General features: G+C 45.4%; 1 protein-coding gene across 4 annotated transcripts in view; it reads left to right on the forward strand.

Moving 5' to 3' along the window:
• The first annotated feature begins 8,271 nt into the window (after positions 1-8,271).
• TRAM1 (translocation associated membrane protein 1) overlaps positions 8,272-17,787 on the forward strand; it is a 33,780-nt gene continuing 24,264 nt past the window's right edge. For all 4 annotated transcript variants that reach the window (XM_086336614.1, XM_086336616.1, XM_086336615.1 and 1 more), the window contains exon 1: positions 8,272-8,571. In XM_086336614.1, coding sequence (XP_086192740.1) covers positions 8,449-8,571 — 123 coding nt within the window. In that variant the 5' untranslated portion in view covers positions 8,272-8,448. The remainder of the gene's footprint in view (positions 8,572-17,787) is intronic.

Consider the following 17,787-nt stretch of genomic DNA (forward strand, 5'->3'; position numbering starts at 1 on the left):
TGCCATTTCCTTCCTCCAGGGGATCCTTCCGACACAGGGATTGAACCCATGTTTCTCAGGTCTCATGGGATTCTTCTATCAAGTGAGAAGCCCCTGAGACTCTCTTGCTGGTGAAACAAATTCAAAGACCCCTCTTCTGTCTCTGTCTGCTGAGTTTATTTCAGAAATCCACCCTGTGCCCATCTCCAGAATCCTTGGCTATTGCCTCAAACACAAGTCATTTATTCCATTCCATCTATTATTCTCATTCACTCATGTTCATATGCTGTTGGATTTTTCTCCCTTGACCCAGCACCTGCTGCTGTTCCTCTACCTTTAGAACATTGTTCTCTGGATCACCTATGTTGGTTCATGTTCTTATTTGCCCAACACCCTTCCTCTACACCTTCTAATAATAGATACAAACAGTGGAAACAGTGTCAGACTTTATTTTGGGGGGCTCCAAAATCACTGTAGATGGTGATTGCAGCCATGAAATTAAAAGACGCTTACTCCTTGGAAGGAAAGTTATAACCAACCTAGATAGCATATTCAAAAGCAGAGACATTACTTTGCCAACAAAGGTCCATCTAGTCAAGGCTGTGGTTTTTCCAGTGGTCATGTGTGGATGTGAAAGTTGGACTGTGAAGAAAGCTGAGCACAGAAGAATTGATGCTTTTGAACTGTGGTGCTGGAGAAGACTCTTGAGAGTCCCTTGGACTGCAAGGAGATCCAACCAGTCCATTCTGAAGGAGATCAGTCCTGGGTGTTCTTTGGAAGGAATGATGCTAAAGCTGAAACTCCAGTACTTTGGCCACCTCATGGGAAGAGTTGACTCATTGGAAAAGACTCTGATGCTGGGAGGGACTGGGGGCAGGAGGAGAAGGGGACGACAGAGGATGAGATGGTTGGATGGCATCACCGACTCAATGGACATGGGTTTGGGTGGACTCCAGGAGTTGGTGATGGACAGGGAGGCCTGGTGTGCTGCGATTCATGGGGTCGCAAAGAGTCGGACACAACTGAGCGACTGAACTGAACTGAACTGAACTGAACCTATGGGAGAAGCACATGTCCTAGAAATGACCATACAACCAAGCCACCCTAGTCTAGATCTTTTCTTGGGATTGTTCTGATAAAACTTGCAAGGGACCATGTTCTCTGACATGTAAATAAAGTCCATTGACAATAGGGAAAAACGAAGCCAACCTGAAACAAAAGACAGAAAAGAAGATTTATGGAGAGAGGGTCTTGATAAGGTCAAGTGGCTGGTTTTAGTTCCTAAAATCCACAACGTGTCCCAGTTCCCAAAACTTCTTTTGAATCTGTTGAATCTTTTGACTCTTTCTTTTCAGTGCCTTGCAACTAGGAGAGTTATAATATGATGATCTACTTAATTATAAAGAAAACCTCCTACATCCTCCACCACTGCACCAAACATTCCTTTGATGGGTTGCCAAAACTATGTCCTAACCCTCCCCTCAAATCACCAAGCCCTGTTAGTGGGGCTGACAGTCTCCCGTCCCAACCCCCCCAGGGCCACCCTGCTCCTGCCACCATCTTTACTTCCACACTATGGCTGTTATTCCCAACTCATTCCTTCAAAATAGGATTGTAGCTCAGTCTTCCTGGCATTGCCCGCCCTGATCTCACCACTGGGAGGAGAACCTCCACTCAGCTCCATGACTGCCTTGTGTCTACTGACCTCTCCTTCTCCCTCCACTTCAGTGTGAAAAGAGATGCCCCCTCCTATAGAAAATTAACCCTCTACCTATGCTCTGGAGGACCCAGACCTTCAAGACCTCAGCCTATCAATATTCCCACCTCTCCCCACTTCCCCAATGTCTTCAACCTCTTCTTCTTTTCCCTTCTCTCATTATCTAAACATGCTCAACTGTCACATCCTTCACAAGCAAACACAAAACCTCCCTTAACCCCCTGTTCTTTAGTGACCTACCCCGCTTTCTCCTCCCCTTCAAAGCTAAACTTCTTGAAACCATTTGAGCTTCCTGTTTCTACTTTTGCACTTTGTGTTCACCACTTTATGAAACCGATCTCTAGTCTATCAGAGAAGCATTAACTTGGGCCCTTGGTGTGCTAAATTAAGTGAAACTAAGTAAAGTGAAGTAAGTTATCGTTTAAAGAGGGATAGAAGGCAATGGCACCCGACTCCAGTACTCTTGCCTGGAAAATCCCATGGGCAGATGAGCCTGGTGGGCTGCAGTCCATGGGGTTGCTAAGAGTCGGACACGACTGAGCGATTTCACTTTCACTTTTCACTTTCATGCATTGGAGAAGGAAATGGCAACCCACCCCAGTGTTCTTGCCTGGAGAATCCCAGGGACAGAGGAGCCTGGTGGGCTGCCGTCTATGGGGTCGCACAGAGTCGGACATAACTGAAGTGACTTAGCAGCAGCAGCAGCAGCAGCAGATGCTCCATCTAGAGTTCCTTAAGCTTCTAGAGGTCAGAAGGTCACAGTTCTACCCTTAGCAGGACCCAAGAGTGGTATGAGTGGGTCAAAGTCTTTTCATTACCAGTCAGCTCTCCCTGCCAATCTTTTCTAAGAGTAAAAACAGCATATTATAAATGTGGTCTATAGTTTCAATAGCAGTAACATTTATACTCAAGAAAATTATATCATTTCCAACTATTAAAGCAGTGATTTTGCTTCCTCATAGAAATACAATTTCTTCCTCACAGTATGAGTGCAATTTTATATTCTTAAAACTTACTGTAATGATTTGACAATAGCATGTAAACAGATAAATGATATGACCTGCTTTTTTTTATTATTATTATTGAGCTCTGTGTTTCCATCAGAGCCAGTTTCTTCAGTGAGAATCATCACTTTCTGAAAGTTCAAGGTCATCCTGGTAAGTAAAACTCTTGGACTGCTCATATTGAAGTAAGAATGGATCTGTCAGACAAACAGGTTGCCAGCGCTGGGACTTTGGGCAAATTACTTAACCTCTCTGAGCCTCAGTTTCCCCATTTAAAAATTTTAACAACTATTTCATAGGGTTTCTATGAAAACTAAATGATGTAACCTGGAACATAGTAGTCATGCAACAAATATTAGTTTCTCATTTTCCATCCTTCTGTCCCCTAGGAGATGACAAAACCCAACAGTTACATTTTAGTTCTTCCTTTTATTAGACACATGCTTGTTGTACTTACTTTCACATCATCTCAGAACTGTTTTTTCCCCCCTTTTTAATATGTGTCTTGTACAACCAACTAGAAATAACTCTTTGGAGGGCAAAGATCATCCTTCCGTTTCTTCTATATTTTTCATAATTACAGCAACCCCATGCCACAGTTTTTCCTGGACAGACTCAGTTTCAAACAATTTTCTGTTTGTTCTTTTTTAAATTATTAAAAATATCCTGGGGTCCAAGTTACACTTGCCAAAACATCACTTACCCAGAACATAATGCCTGTATATCACTTACCCAGAACATAACACCTGTACACATAGGAGCCAGTACCATGCTGGAGCCATGATGGCTGCCAAAGGTGGACACGCCTGAGCAGTCAGTCTGCTTAAGAGAGGTCTCTAGAGCCCTAAGGGCCTCACAAGACCACTTTCCCCACCACCATGTCCCACCTTCAGAGGATTTCAGGGCAGTCCCCCCTCCCCCCAGTAAGCTTCTGAAGCAGCCCACCCTAAAAAGGAAGCTAAAATTAGAACTGATTCCCCATTATCCCCTAAATGGCCACCTGGGTAATTGCCCATGCAGCAGGATGCTCTCCACCTGAGTCCCCTTGAGGCAAGTCTCCAGCATCAACCACCACCAGGACATCCTCCCCCACGTGGCTTTTCCTCCCCTTATTTGACTTATGCTAACCTCCCCACTCCTCACCCTTCCACTGCATCCCCTGGCAACCCAGCTGTGCCAGATCCTTTACAACTCCCCACCCCCTTTTGCATATTTTCTTCACCCTCTTGCATGGAAACCTGGTGCAGCTTAACTGGAAACCAACCTGCTCTCCCTCCCACACCTTGCCCGCCACAGAGCCGAGGGGAGGAGTGGGTGTTCCCGTGGCCCTCACTACTGCTCACAGATAGCTCTCTGTCATCTCAAAACCCCCACCTCTCTGGAAGTCCATGCCCTCCAACTACACCACCCACTGACCTCCACCCCACCACCATCACCCACTCACCAAGCTCCCAACTCCTCTTCATCCTCTTCCTTCGTGCCAGACGTCAGCACCTGGCTCCTTCACTGGCTCCCTTCTGTTCTGCTCCTCAACTCCCTCTTGGTGACAGAACATTCATGAAGTGTATGGAGGGCACCCTCCTCTCCCACTGCCTCACTCATCGCTTCCAACGTGCGCCCCTCCATCCCCTCCCGCCACCCGTGTCCTTCATCATGCCTTTCCTGTCTCATTGCCAATGACCACAGGCCCTCTGGATTCATCATCCCCAGCACCCCACTCTGTGACCATGTCCTGCTCAGCCAACTAGCCCCGCTCCAATCACCTTCCACTCCACGGGCATCTCCAAGTCTGAGACCCCAGTACTGTATCTGGGAATATGGAACCAGCAAGGCATAGATGGCTCACTCAGGAGAGGCCACGATGCAGGGAGTGTCATGAAAGGCCTATGGACAGAGGAGCAGGCTGACTGAGGGAAACAACCGGAGACAGGATGGCTCCTGGGCACTAGGAACAACCTAAAGAGGCAGCGGAGAGGAGGTTCTGAGCCCAGCGAGAGCTAGAATGTGAGAGAGAGGCTGACGGGGCCTGTGGCCTCAGGAGAACATGTTCCCAGCGAGAACCACCACAAGACAAAGAGGGATCTGAGGGAGAATAAACCCCCAACTCCCTTCTGGTTTTGGGCCAGGGCCTTCCACTGGTTGAAGTCAACTAGAAGTCAGAGCGCCAGGGAGTCTCGGTGAGGCAGTCTGGAGAGGTTTGCCTTTCACAGCAAAAAAGGATGGAGTGGAGGGTGGAGGGTGGAAGGAGTACAGCTACCTCCTCGCAGCCTGGCCTTATCTGCAATTCCTTTCCCCCTGCCCCTCCATCATGCTGGCCTGGCAACCCCCAGCTCCCTGCCTTCTCCAGAGCTATATCCAAGCAAGGTGAGGGGACTGGAAACAATTGTGGGACTCTGCTTACTAGTCTCACTTTTTAAAAAAATTTATTTACTCTATTTTTTGGCTGTGCTGGGTCTTTGTTGCTGAGTGCAGGCTTTTCTAGATGGGGAAAGGCGAGACTACTCTCTAGTTGCTGTGCTCTGGCTTCTCAGGTCAGTGGCTGCTCTTGATGTGGAGCACCAACTCCAGAGTGCGGGCTTGGTAGTTGTGGGCTTAGTTGCTCCGCCGGCATGCGGGATCTTCCTAGACCAGGGATGGAACCGTTGTCCCCTGCATCGGCAGGCAGATTCTTAACCACTGGATCACCATGAAGTCCAGAGTCTCACTTTAAATATAGGTCCCCAAGTCTCAAGGAGGAACTGCTGTCTGATTACATTCCTCTAATCCATTTGCCCTCCCACAATTTTACCCCATTTCCTCTTCAATCTCCAGTATGCTATACCCACTTCTGATGATTTCATGTCATATTTTACTGAGACAATAGAAGCAACCAGAAGACAACTTCATCTGGCCATTCTTAACCTATCCACAGACTCTGCTCTCCTCTGGTTACTATGGAAACACCATCCCTGTTACCATGGGTCCTCTGCTTGTACACTAGATACCATCACCTCTTCCAGATCTGTAGGAATCTCCTACAGAAGAGACATCTCTAATGGGTCATTCTCTCTGTGTGCAAACATACAACAGATCATATTCAGGAATGAAGTGGGAGTTTGGGATTAGCAGATATAAACTATTACATATAGAATGGATAAGCAGCAAGGTCCTACTGTACAGTACAGGGAAATATATCCTGAGATAAACCATAATGGAAAAGAATATGAAAAATAATATATGAATAACTGAATCATTTTGCCATACAGCAGAAATTACATGACATTGTAACAACTACACTTCAGAAAATTAATTTTTAAGAAATAGATCATATCCAAAAAAAAGCTTTCCCTAGACCCTTCAGCCTCTCTCCAATGCAGGAGACACAGGAGACTCAAGTTCAATCCCTAAGTCAGGAAGATCCCCTGGAGGAGGAAGTGGCAACCTACTCCAGTATTCTTGCCTGGGAAATTTCATGGACAGAGGAGCCTGGAGGGCTACAGTCTGGCAAAGAGTGGGATGTGACTGAGTATGCACACACAGCTTTCTGTGAAGGAGAAGGGAAATCATGAAAAAATTTTGAAAAATTGTTAGAAGCATCATTTTAATATGAAATTGAAAGGGAATTTGCAAGTAAGTAAAACCTAGATAACATATTGAAAAGCAGAGACATTACTTTGCCAACAAAGGTCCATCTAGTCAAGGCTATGGTTTTTCCAGTGGTCATGTATGGATGCGAGAGTTGGACTGTGAAGAAAGCTGAGTGCTGAAGAATTGATGCTTTTGAACTGTGGTGTTGGAGAAGACTCTTGAGAGTCCCTTGGACTGCAAGGAGATCCAACCAGTCCATTCTAAAGGAGATCAGCCCTGGGTGTTCATTGGAAGGAATGATGCTAAAGCTGAAACTCCAGTACTTTGGCCACCTCCTGCGAAGAGTTGACTCACTGGAAAAGACTCTGACGCTGGGAGGGATTGGGGGCAGGAGGAGAAGGGGATGAAAGAGGATGAGATGGCTGGATGGCATCACTGACTCGATGGACATGAGTCTGAGTGAACTCCGGGAGTTGGTGATGGACAGGGAGGCCTGGTGTGCTGCGATTCATGGGGTGGCAAAGAGTCGGACACGACTGAGAGACTGAACTGAACTGAACTGAAAACTAGTAATTGTTTGATCTGAAAGTAGGAAAATAATAATAGTTAACATTCATACCTAACTCTCTATTAAGCACTTTCTTTGAATCATCTCATTTAATTGCCAAAATAGGTACAATTCTTTTTTATTGATGATATCCACATGGTTTGCTCCTTCACCTCTTCATCAGGCAAATGTAATTTCCCATTTTCCCTAGTCCCCTTTCTTTCTTTTTCTCCAGAACTCTCATCTCAATTTAAGATATGTTTTACTTTTTAAATCTTGTGTAAAGACCCTCTTCACATACTAGAATGAAAGCCTGTAAGAATAGGTTCAACTGTATTTTTCCTTCAGTTCTTTATCCTCAGTGCTTAGCATAGAGTAGATAACCAATAAAATTTTTGAATACCTAAATAAATGAGGAATTGAATTTCATGGAGATGAAGTAACTTGTCCATGATCATACAGGTAATAAGTGATCAGAATTCTGATTTTAAAACCCATGTTCTTAAACCATTAAGGGATTCACCAGAGTTGTAATATTGTAGGCTAGAGATGAGTCCCCTCCTGAGGCTGCAGCAGTGATAAATGGGGAGAGGGACTGAATGGCCTGCGTGTGGCAATAGGCTGTATATGAAGGACGCTGAAAGAGATCACTCCAGGATGACTTGATTTCTAGATTTGGCAAATGCGTAGACAGTGACACAGTCCATCGGGAGAAAGTATACCAGAAGTCTTATATTGGGTAGAAGTATGAGAAAGGAGGACATGTCTAATCCATAAACTTTTAAAAACCATCTCGTTGATTACCAAGAAGTGTTGTTAAAAAGTAAGAAGCCAGTAAACCCAAGCTGATCTCTTCAGACATCGTTGGGGTATGGGAATGGACAGGTGAGACCAAATAGTTATTCTTTTTTAAAAACTAGCTCAAGGCTACAAAGAACAATAAAAAGTCCTCAGGTGTGTTAATAATAATTCTGAAGTTAACTTTTAAGGCAAATGCGAACACCAAAGAATGGCCCTATCCTTATGTAGTTAAGTTGTAGTCATTTAGGTAGCAAGATTATCTTGCTGGTGGCACTGGCTTTCAAGAAGAGACAATCAACGTGGAAGCAGGCACTGACACCCAAGCCTAGTGTGGCCAGGAGGGCAGGGGGAAACGCTTACAGCAGTGCACACCGTAGCACGTGGTCGCCCTCGGACCTCGGCGCGGAATCAGCCTGTTAAAGGGGCACAGGGAACTCGCGCCTCAAAGGACTCCCAACCCCCGCCCCGGCGCAGAGCCGGCGGGGCACCGCTCAGGTTCCTTCCACCAGCCGGGCCGCAGGCGGACAGCCTCCAGTCCCTAGGCGGCGCTGTGGGCTCGCAAGACCGGCCGCGGCACTAGAGAGCGCCGTCCCTCCCAATGCGCATGCTCGCTTCCGCCGTGGGCTCGCCTTTTTTTTTTTTTTTTTTTTTCGGGTGGCCCAGGCGGCTGCGTACTGGCTGTGGGATGGGAAGTGAAGCCCCAGCGAGCGGCAGCGGCGGGGCTGTGAGGTGCAGCCAGAGGGAGGCGGCGGCGGCGGCGGCGGAGAGTCGGTGAGCAGCTGGGAAAGCGGAGCCGGGGCGGAGCACCTGCAGGCACGGGCGGCGGCTTCACCATGGCGATTCGCAAGAAGAGCAGCAAGAACCCCCCGGTCCTGAGCCACGAATTCGTCCTGCAGAATCACGCGGACATCGTCTCCTGTGTGGCGATGCTCTTCCTGCTGGGGCTCATGTTCGAGGTGAGCCCAGCCCGCCCCAACCGCCCGCCCCGCCGCCGGCCCGGGCTTCCAGCTCAGTCCCTCGGTCCGGGACCGCGGGGGGGCCCTGGCCGGGGCAGGGGGGAGGTGCCGGCCCCTCGGCCCCCAAAGAGCGGGCCCGCCCCGCCCGGCGCTGGCCTGGGGCTGCGGAGCCCCGGGGGCCTGGCCGCCGCCCGCTCGCAGGGGCCGGGGCCGCCGCGTCGCCCCCTCCCGCCGGCCGCGCAGTTCCTGGTTCCCGCGAAGGGTTACGTGGCAGCCGGCTAGGGGCCGGCGGGCTGCGGGGGCGGCCCCTGCGCGCCGAGCTGGCTGTGGGCAGTGGGCGGGCTGGGGAATGGCCGGCCGGCCGGCCAGGCCGCTGGGGGCCGGGGAGACCCGGGGGCCGCGGCCTCGCGGGGTTTGGGGGGCAAACCGACGGAGCCGGGCGCCGGCTGCCCGCTGGAAGGGCGGTGGCCACACGGGGCAGCGAGCGATCGCCGCAGGATCACCCACCCGATTGTTAAGAACTTCAGTCTCCCAAACTGGTATTGTTACCAGTGATCGAACTTTTTTTTTTTTTTTTTTTCCGCCCCGCGCTTACTCTCTCCTTAAAGAAACAAGGTCTGATACAGAAATCGGGGTACAGAGCAGCAGTGCCGAGGAGTCGAATAATTTTCTTTTTGTTTCTTGAAGTAGGAGAGGATGGAAATGTCAGGAGTGTGTAAATTCTCTTCCCACGTAGCGCGTATCATGATGACTTACTTAACAGCTGTTGAATGTGGGTAATAAACTTTGCCAGGTGAACGGGTAACATCCTACGGCTTCCTTCCCCTCGCTCCCCAAAACACAGGCCCGTTCCTTATCCTCTTTACCTTTTTAACTTTTTCTCTCTAGCTCCAGAGCCCCCACCAAATACACTCATTATTTTACCTATTTATTGTCTCCCTCCTGGAATGTAACCTCAGTGAAGGCACAGGGTTTTTTTGTTTTGTTTTTCTTAATTTCCAGCGCCTAGAATATATCCCGGCATTTAAGAAGTGCTTACAAAATACTTGTTTAATGAGTGACATTAAGAATTCTTGACTACTGGGTAGCTCAGGGAGCCCTACCCAGTGCTCTGCTGCTGCTGCTAAGTCGCTTCAGTCGTGTCCGACTCTGTGCGACCCCATAGACGGCAGTCCACCAGGCTCCCCTGTCCCTGGGATTCTCCAGGCAGGAGCACTGGAGTGGGCTGCCATCTCCTTCTCCAGTGCCTGAAAGCGAAAAGTGAAAGTGAAGTCGCTCAGTCGTGTCCGACTCTTCACGACCCCATGGACTATAGCCTACCAGGCTCCTCCGTCCATGGGATTTTTCAGGCAAGAGTCCTGGAGTGGGGTGCCATTGCCTTCTCCACCCAGTGCTCTATGGTTACCTAAATGAGAAAGAAATCCAAAAAAAGGTGATGTATGGGTGTGTATAGTTGACTCACTTTACCAATACAGTAGAAAGTAACACAACATTGTTAGACAGCTATGCTCCAATAAAAATGTTAGCAAAATATAGACAGAGCAGTAAAGAGTTTCATATGCAGTTCAGTGTGAACAGTGTCCAATAAAAGACAAGAAATCCTGCTTCCAACTCACAAATAATTAAATTAACAGTAGTTAAATAAAAAAAAAACTCTTTAAGAAAAACTAGTGGAATGAGACTGCCAGTGACCAAAAGATGACTAAATTGTTAAAATAGAGCCTGTGTGGCTCTTTTAAATGTTATTATTAGAAATTGAATATTTTAATACTTAAAATATTTTCAGACTTACTGCTCATCTTCAAATGGGCTTTTTCTTGATCTAGATATAGTTTGTTTGTTTTTTTAATTCTTGATAGTGTCATTTTTGCCCACTTAGTCCACAGTTAAGGAGGCAGTGAGTATTCCTAAATGGGGAGGTAGAAGGGAACTAACATGTCATACAGTTCATTTCAGGCTGGGCCTGTGCTACTTACCACCTGAATGACCTAGGGGTAAGCCTCAGTTTTTCTTCTGTGTATAAGGAAATACCACGTGTGCTCTTCTCACCGCCATTGTTTGCAAGGATCAGATAGCCTGGTATGAAGGCATCTCGTGGTTTAGAAAGTACTGTATGAATATGTACGATATTAAAAATGCAACGCTAAACGTTTGTACTCACTTTCTGAATATTATACTTACATATATATACCTTCTGCTTTGGTATTATATTGAACAGTTTTGTAAGACTTGCCATAACCCATCTCCACATGGTAAAAATTCCTGACTTTGAAGATAAAATTTAGGAGTAATATTATCTGCAAAATGTATTTGCAGTGCTTTGAATGAAATGGAATATAAATCAGAAATGCTGACACTAAGAAATTTTTGACTTTGTTTTTATGTAAACTTTTTTCTCTTACCACATTTCTAGAGAAGTTCACCACCTGTTAACTTCCTCACGTCAATGATTTTTTTTTTTAACAGTGAAGGGATTTTCACCTTTACATCTGTAAAATTTATCAATTTAAATAGACTCAACAAAGATCTAAATAGAAGTTTTTAAAGTCAGTGCAAAAAAGAATGTTGAAGTAGTATACAGAAGAAAGTTCATGCATGTCCCATGACTTTTTTCTTGCCATATGTTAAAGTTTTAGGATTTAAAAGAGTGTTATCTACACATGGGAAAAAAATTTACTGGTTCGTTTTGCTGCTTTAAAAATAATTGCTGATGAATCTCACCATTAACGTAGTTATTGAATGATGGTATCTGTGCTAGAATAATAGAGAAGTTGATATTTTTGCAAAAGAACTGTTAGCCTTTTGTGTAAATATATTGAGAAAATGTCAGAGGATTTATGGTGAAATTGACAAAGCAGTAATAGATACTGTATTACTAGCCAAAATGAAGACTCAGTATAAACGCTGAAGCTAAAGGGAGTTATGTAGGGCTCGACTGCTTGCTAACTTGGTAACCTAGGGCATGTCATTTAACTTCTTGAACTTGTTTCCTTTTCTGTAAGATAGGGCTCATTGGATTACTCTGAGAATTAAATTAATTTGTATAATTCATAGTTGAAAGTTTAGCTTACAGGAGACATGCCATAAATGATAGCTCATTATTCCTTAGGTATTTATCAAGGTCAAACAATAGAAGACAGATTTTTTATGTGAGAGAAGGTTCTAACAGCATCTAAAGAGTTGTATATACCAACCTGCCAATGCAGAATACGCAGGAGACTCAGGTTCGATCCCTGGGTTGGGAAGATTCCCCTGGATTAGGAAATGGCAACCCACTCCAGTATTCTTGCCTGGAAAATCACATGGACATAGGAGCCTGGCGAGCTACAGTCCATGGGGTCACAAAGAGTCAGACACGACTGAGCACACACATTCATTCTTGATAAAGCAATAGTTTGGGGGAAATGGAAGACTTTAATTTACAAGGAACTTTGTGTTCTCAGAAATCGCTGTGAGTTTTGAAATTACGTATTTTTTAGTATAGTCAGTTTCTGTCCACATACTGCAAATCGTGGTGTATAATTCATGACTTCATCTTGGAGTGAGGAAAATTTAATAGTTAGAAGATGTAAGGATACTTGAGAAGCTTTCCAAAATCGAGGATGCAGAAGAGGAGTTAAGAGTCTCTACGAGGAAGATCTACTGGAAGGGAGTTACTTTACACATACTCAGGAGTGCAGGTTGTTCTTGCCATGCCAGGTTAGGGGGACCTTTATAATTGCAAGTATCATGGAACAGACTTGGAGGTTTGTTTTATTTTTAAGTGTGGCTTGTCTTAATGCCACCATTTTCTTTCCTTTTTTTTTTTAAGAACTTAATTTTATATGTCAATGAGGAAGTGGGATTTAATATTCAGAAACTGCCTTTATCTCTAAGGCATCCAGTCCGTGTAGTAGTCACTCTTTCCTCTAGCAAATACAGTGTAGTTAACATTTCTGTATGACAAGCTGCCAAGCCCCGCTGGTGGCCGTGAAAGAAATATTATGATATTCAGGATAATTCTAATCAGTGCTGAGTTAAATAATTCATTAAGCATCATGGTAACCTGTTGAAGATATATCTGAATAAGTCTCATATTTTTCTTATAAATGGAGAGCAGTATTTCAAATGTCCCAAGTTGTCATAAACTCGGTTATTTTTACTTTTGAATGCATTATATATTTCTTGTGTGTGCATGCTCAGCATGTCTGACTCTTTGTGACCCCATGGACTGTAGTGCTCCAGGCTCCTCTGTTCATGGGATTTTCCAGACAAGAATACTGGAGCCAGTTGCCATTTCCTCCTCCAGGGGATCTTCCCGACCCAAGGACTGAACCCTTGTCTCTTGCATCTTATGCATTGACAGGAGGATTCTTCACCACTGCACCACCTGGGCAGCCCATGTATTTCTGTAGCATATTTTATTCCAACTAATTTGTCTTATTATTTATCAACTGTAATATTAGTTAACTAAAACACTGTTGGCTGGGATATGACACTTAGGAGGCCTGGAAATGGCTAAAAGCATGATTATTGGTTTAATTTTTCTTCTTTTTAAAAAAAAAAATTTCCTATAAACTTTGTAGGGTGTGTGGTTTGTATTTTTCTTCTTATTATTCTACATACTGTCACATGCTAAGCTAGCTGGAAGCCAGATTTTAATTTTATTTGGAAGCCTAGCATGAAAGGATAATCTAATTTTTGTTGCTTTGGGAATTTGATATTAAATTTATCTTTGAAGAATTTCCCTTGTCATTTGTTTAAAAAAACTTAGAAGTTTTTTCAGCTACAGTAGTGATGCCCTCATATTTTAAACTAGAAACAGGGATGCAAAGTATGTTTGTGTGTTTGTATATGAAATCTAAACAAGATATTAAAGCATTAAATTTAGTCATCAACTTTATTTAAAAGAATTGCAGAAAAGCAGTGTTACCCTGGAAACACATGTCATCGCTCTGCTGTAGTGTATTCGTGTGAATGACCTAGAATGTAATACAGAAAAGCCTTACTGACCTCTTCTAGTCAAGTGGCTTTCTGTATCTACCTAGCACAGCAACTCGCTGGAGGGGCCTTACCCTGACTTCCTCTCACAGGCCTGTAATACTCCAGGATAGCAGAGCCCCCCTACAACCTGTGCGTTGTGCATCTCCCCACCTCTGCTGCTCACCTGCTGGCTCTCCGTCTAGTCCAGACTTTGGTGGGGCCTTGTCCCCTTTCCTTTTCTTCAGTATAGTGGCCTCTCGTTGCTTTGCTTTTCTCCCTGCAGACTTCACTGTTCACACTCTCCCCAGGCCCTCAGCTCCCTTTCCCTCTTGGTCTTTCTCCCTGTTTGACCTATACATATCCAGCCGTGGTTCCAGCCTGGCACCTGCCTTTTCCCTCCCTCCCCATTTGTGGATCGCTCAGGGTTGTTAGAGAAAGTCGTGGACTCGGGCTGCTAGATAATATTACAAGTCAAAGGTTTCTGACCTCAGACAAGAGTAATACTCAGGGATCTTTTTACTTCTCCCTGGCCAGCTCCTTTCACTAAAGGAGCTATAAAAATACTCATTGGATTCCCCAGCTGTGCTTAACGGATAACATTGCTTCCCCTCCACGCCATAGAGAATTTCTTCAGTTTCTTGTCTTTGGAATTTATCTGTCCCATCTTTACCTTCTGCTTAGTGTAAGAGGAAAACAGTTCAAGATTAACCTTTAGCTGAAGTACTTTGGCCACCTGATGCGAAGAGCCCACTCATTAGAAAAGACCCTGATGCTAGGAAATATTGAGGGAAAGAGGAGAAGGGGACAATAGAGGATGAGATGGTTGGATGGGATCGCTGACTCAATGGACAAGAGTCTGAGCAAACTCCAGGAGATAGTGAAGGACAGGGAAGTCTGGCATGCTGCAGTCCATGGGGTTGTGGAGTCGCTCATGACTTAATGACTGAACAACAGCAGCTATCCTTGTGTTTCATTCCCTACCAGATCCTTCTGTCCATTATGCCCTTACATGTTAAATTCTCCCTAGCCCCTTTCCTGACCACCCTCACACCAGCTCAGTCCCTCCCATCATAAAACAACATAAGCCTTGACATGGTTTCTCTCATGGGAACCCCTGTGTTCTTTCCTTTTGGGCTCTCCACACCCCTGTCATGTGCCTTTCGCTCACTCTCTGTTGGAATCACTCAAAAGCTGTGACCACTGATGACTTCTTAAATTGTCCAGTCCACTGTCCTCTTTTCCTAACACATCTCTGTTGAAGCTTTGGCTTTATTGTCCACACCATCCTGAAATGTTTCCCCTCTGGCTTTTGGGGTATCCAGCTCTCTTCATTCTCTGCTGTTTCTCTCTGATCATTTCTTGTTATTTCCCCACCAGCCTTTCTCTGCCCTCTCCATGGTTCTGATTTGTCCTGCTTATCAAGTCCTGTACACTCTCTACAGAGGACTTACATATTTCCACAGCCTGCACTGTGTACTATCTATTCTCTATAAAGAGAGACGTCCAAAAATCCTTGAGCCTGGCCCTTCCTGCGGAGCTCCAGGAGCGGGCCTCACCTGCCTGTTGGTCTTTCCACCTGCACATCTCCAAGAAATCTAAGTTTACTGAAAACTCCTCTTTCCCTAAAACCTGTTGTTCCTCCTGTATTCCCCATTTTTATTAATAGTATTGTTTTTCACCTACTTGTTGAAGCATCAGTACATGATCTCTGATTCTTCCCTCCTGCTTAACAAACTTTCAGTCAGTTCAGTCACTCAGTCATGTCCGACTCTCTGTGACCACATGAACTGCAGCACGCCAGGCCTCCCTGTCCATCACCAACTCCCGGAGCTTACCCAAACTCATGTGGATTGAGTCGGTGATACCATCCAACCATCTCATCCTCTGTCGTCCCCCTCTCCTGCCCTCAATCTTTCCCAGCATCAGGGTCTTTTCAAATGAGTCAGCTCTTCACATCAGGTGGCCAAAGTATTGGAGTTTCAGCTTCAACATCAGTCCTTCCAATGAACACCCAGGACCGATCTCCTTTAGGATAGACTGGTTGGATTTGCTTGCAGTCCAAGGAACTCTCAAGAGTCTTCTCCAACACCACAGTTCAAAAGTATCAATTCTTGGGCACTCAGCTTTCTTTATAGTCCAACTCTCACGTCCATACATGACCACTGGAAAAACCATAGCCTTGACTAGACGGACCTTTGTTGGCAAATTAAGGTCTCTGCTTTTTAATATGCTATCTAGGTTGGTCTTAACTTTCCTTCCAAGGAGTAAGCGTCTTAATTTCATGGCTGCAATCACTATCTGCAGTGATTTTGAAGCCCCCAAAAATAAACTCAGCCACTATTTCCACTGTTTCCCGATCTGTTTGCCATGAAGTGATGGGACCAGATGCCATGATCTTTGTTTTCTGAATGTTGAGCTTTAAGCCAACTTTTTCACTCTCCTCTTTCACTTTCATCAAGAGGCTCTTTAGTTCTTCTTCGCTTTCTGCCATAACGGTGGTGTCATCTGCATATCTGAGGTTATTGATATTTCTCCCGGCAATCTTTTTTTTTTTTTGGAGACTAATTACTTTACAATATTGTATTGGTTTTGCCATACATTGACATGAATCCGCCACGGGTGTACATGTGTTCCCCATCCTGAACCCCCCTCCTACCTCCCGCCCCATCCCATCCCTCTGGGTCATCCCAGTGCACCAGCCCCGAGCACCCGGTATCATGCATCGAACCTGGACTGGCGATCCGTTTCACATATGATAATATACATATTTCAATGCCATTCTCCCAAACCATCTCCCAGCAATCTTGATTCCAGGTTGTGCTTCATCCAGCCCAGCATTTCTCATGATGTCCTCTGCATAGAAGTTAAATAAGCAGGGTGACAATATGCAGCCTTGACGGACTCCTTTTCCTATTTGGAGTCAGTCTGTTGTTCCATGTCCAGTTCTAACTGTTGCTTCCTGACCTGCATACAGATTTCTCAAGAGGCAGGTCAGGTGATCTGGTATTCCCATCTCTCAGAATTTTCCACAGTTTATTGTGATACACACAGTCAAAGGCTTTGGCATAGTCAATAAAGCAGAAATAGATGTTTTTCTGGAACTCTCTTGCTTTTTCTATGATCCAGCAGATGTTGGCAATTTGATCTTTGGTTCCTCTGCCTTTTCTAAAACCAGCTTGAACATCAGGAAGTTCACGGTACACATATTGCTGAAGCCTGGCTTGGAGAAATTTGAGCCTTACTTAACTAGAATGTGAGATGAGTGCAGTTGTTTGGCATTGCCTTTCTTTGGGATTGGAATGAAAACTGACCTTTTCCAGTCCTGTGGCCACTGCTGAGTTTTCCAAATTTGCTGACATATTGAGTGCAGCACTTTCACAGCATCATCAAATCTTTTAGGATTTAAAATAGCTCAAATGGAATTCCATCACCTCCACTAACCTTATTCTGCCTCAAAAGTTCCACCTCTCTTCTACCACCGCTGCCTTAGTTCAAGCCTTATTAGCTTTCATGGGGTTTCTCTCATACTTGACTTGCCTCCTTGCTCCAATTTATTTTTGTCTGATATTTATTTAGTAATGTTGATCAATCACTGAATAAATGCCACACACCCTGCTGGACTTTGAGCTTCTAGTGATGAACAGAAATCAGCATAGTCCTGGCTTTTACAGAGGTTACTGTGATGGGTAACAGCAGTATGAATATCACCATGCCCAGAGTGTGCATTTTGTAAGAATGGAACCCAGGTCTCTGAGGCCGTCTAACAAAGGAAATGACCTATCCTAAAAGGCAGGGAAGGCTTCCTTGAAACGGTGTAGTTGACCTGAGATCCCGATTGGAGAGGTTTTCCAGCAGTGTTTCAGATGCTCACAGAGCCCTGGGTGGGAGGAGTGCAGGAGGCAGGGCCAGACCCTGGAGTTTGTTCTCATCCTGCAAAGAATGGGACTCAACTGGAGGACCTTCGGGGGTGGGTAGAGGAAGGGTGGGTGGGCCTGGGGAGTGTGATCACCTGATGGAGGGCAGGATTCTGGTTGCCAGCTGGAGTGTGGATCTGAGGGTGACTTGGGGGGCCAGCGCTGGGCCACAGTCAGCTGTCTCTCTAAACACCAGTAACTCCCTCTCCTCAAATTGTCTGGTCAGGCTAAAATAAAGTCTACACTACTTAGATCAGCACACTAGGCCCTTCCTCATGTCCACCTGTTACGCCTGACCTCCTGGTTCCAGCTTCTTGACCTTTGCGCTTCCCTTTTTCCT

The sequence above is a fragment of the Bos grunniens genome, chromosome 14, assembly GCF_055505025.1.
Source record: "Bos grunniens cultivar Pamir isolate PY7600 chromosome 14, Bosgru_T2T1.0, whole genome shotgun sequence".
Lineage (NCBI taxonomy): Eukaryota > Metazoa > Chordata > Mammalia > Artiodactyla > Bovidae > Bos > Bos grunniens.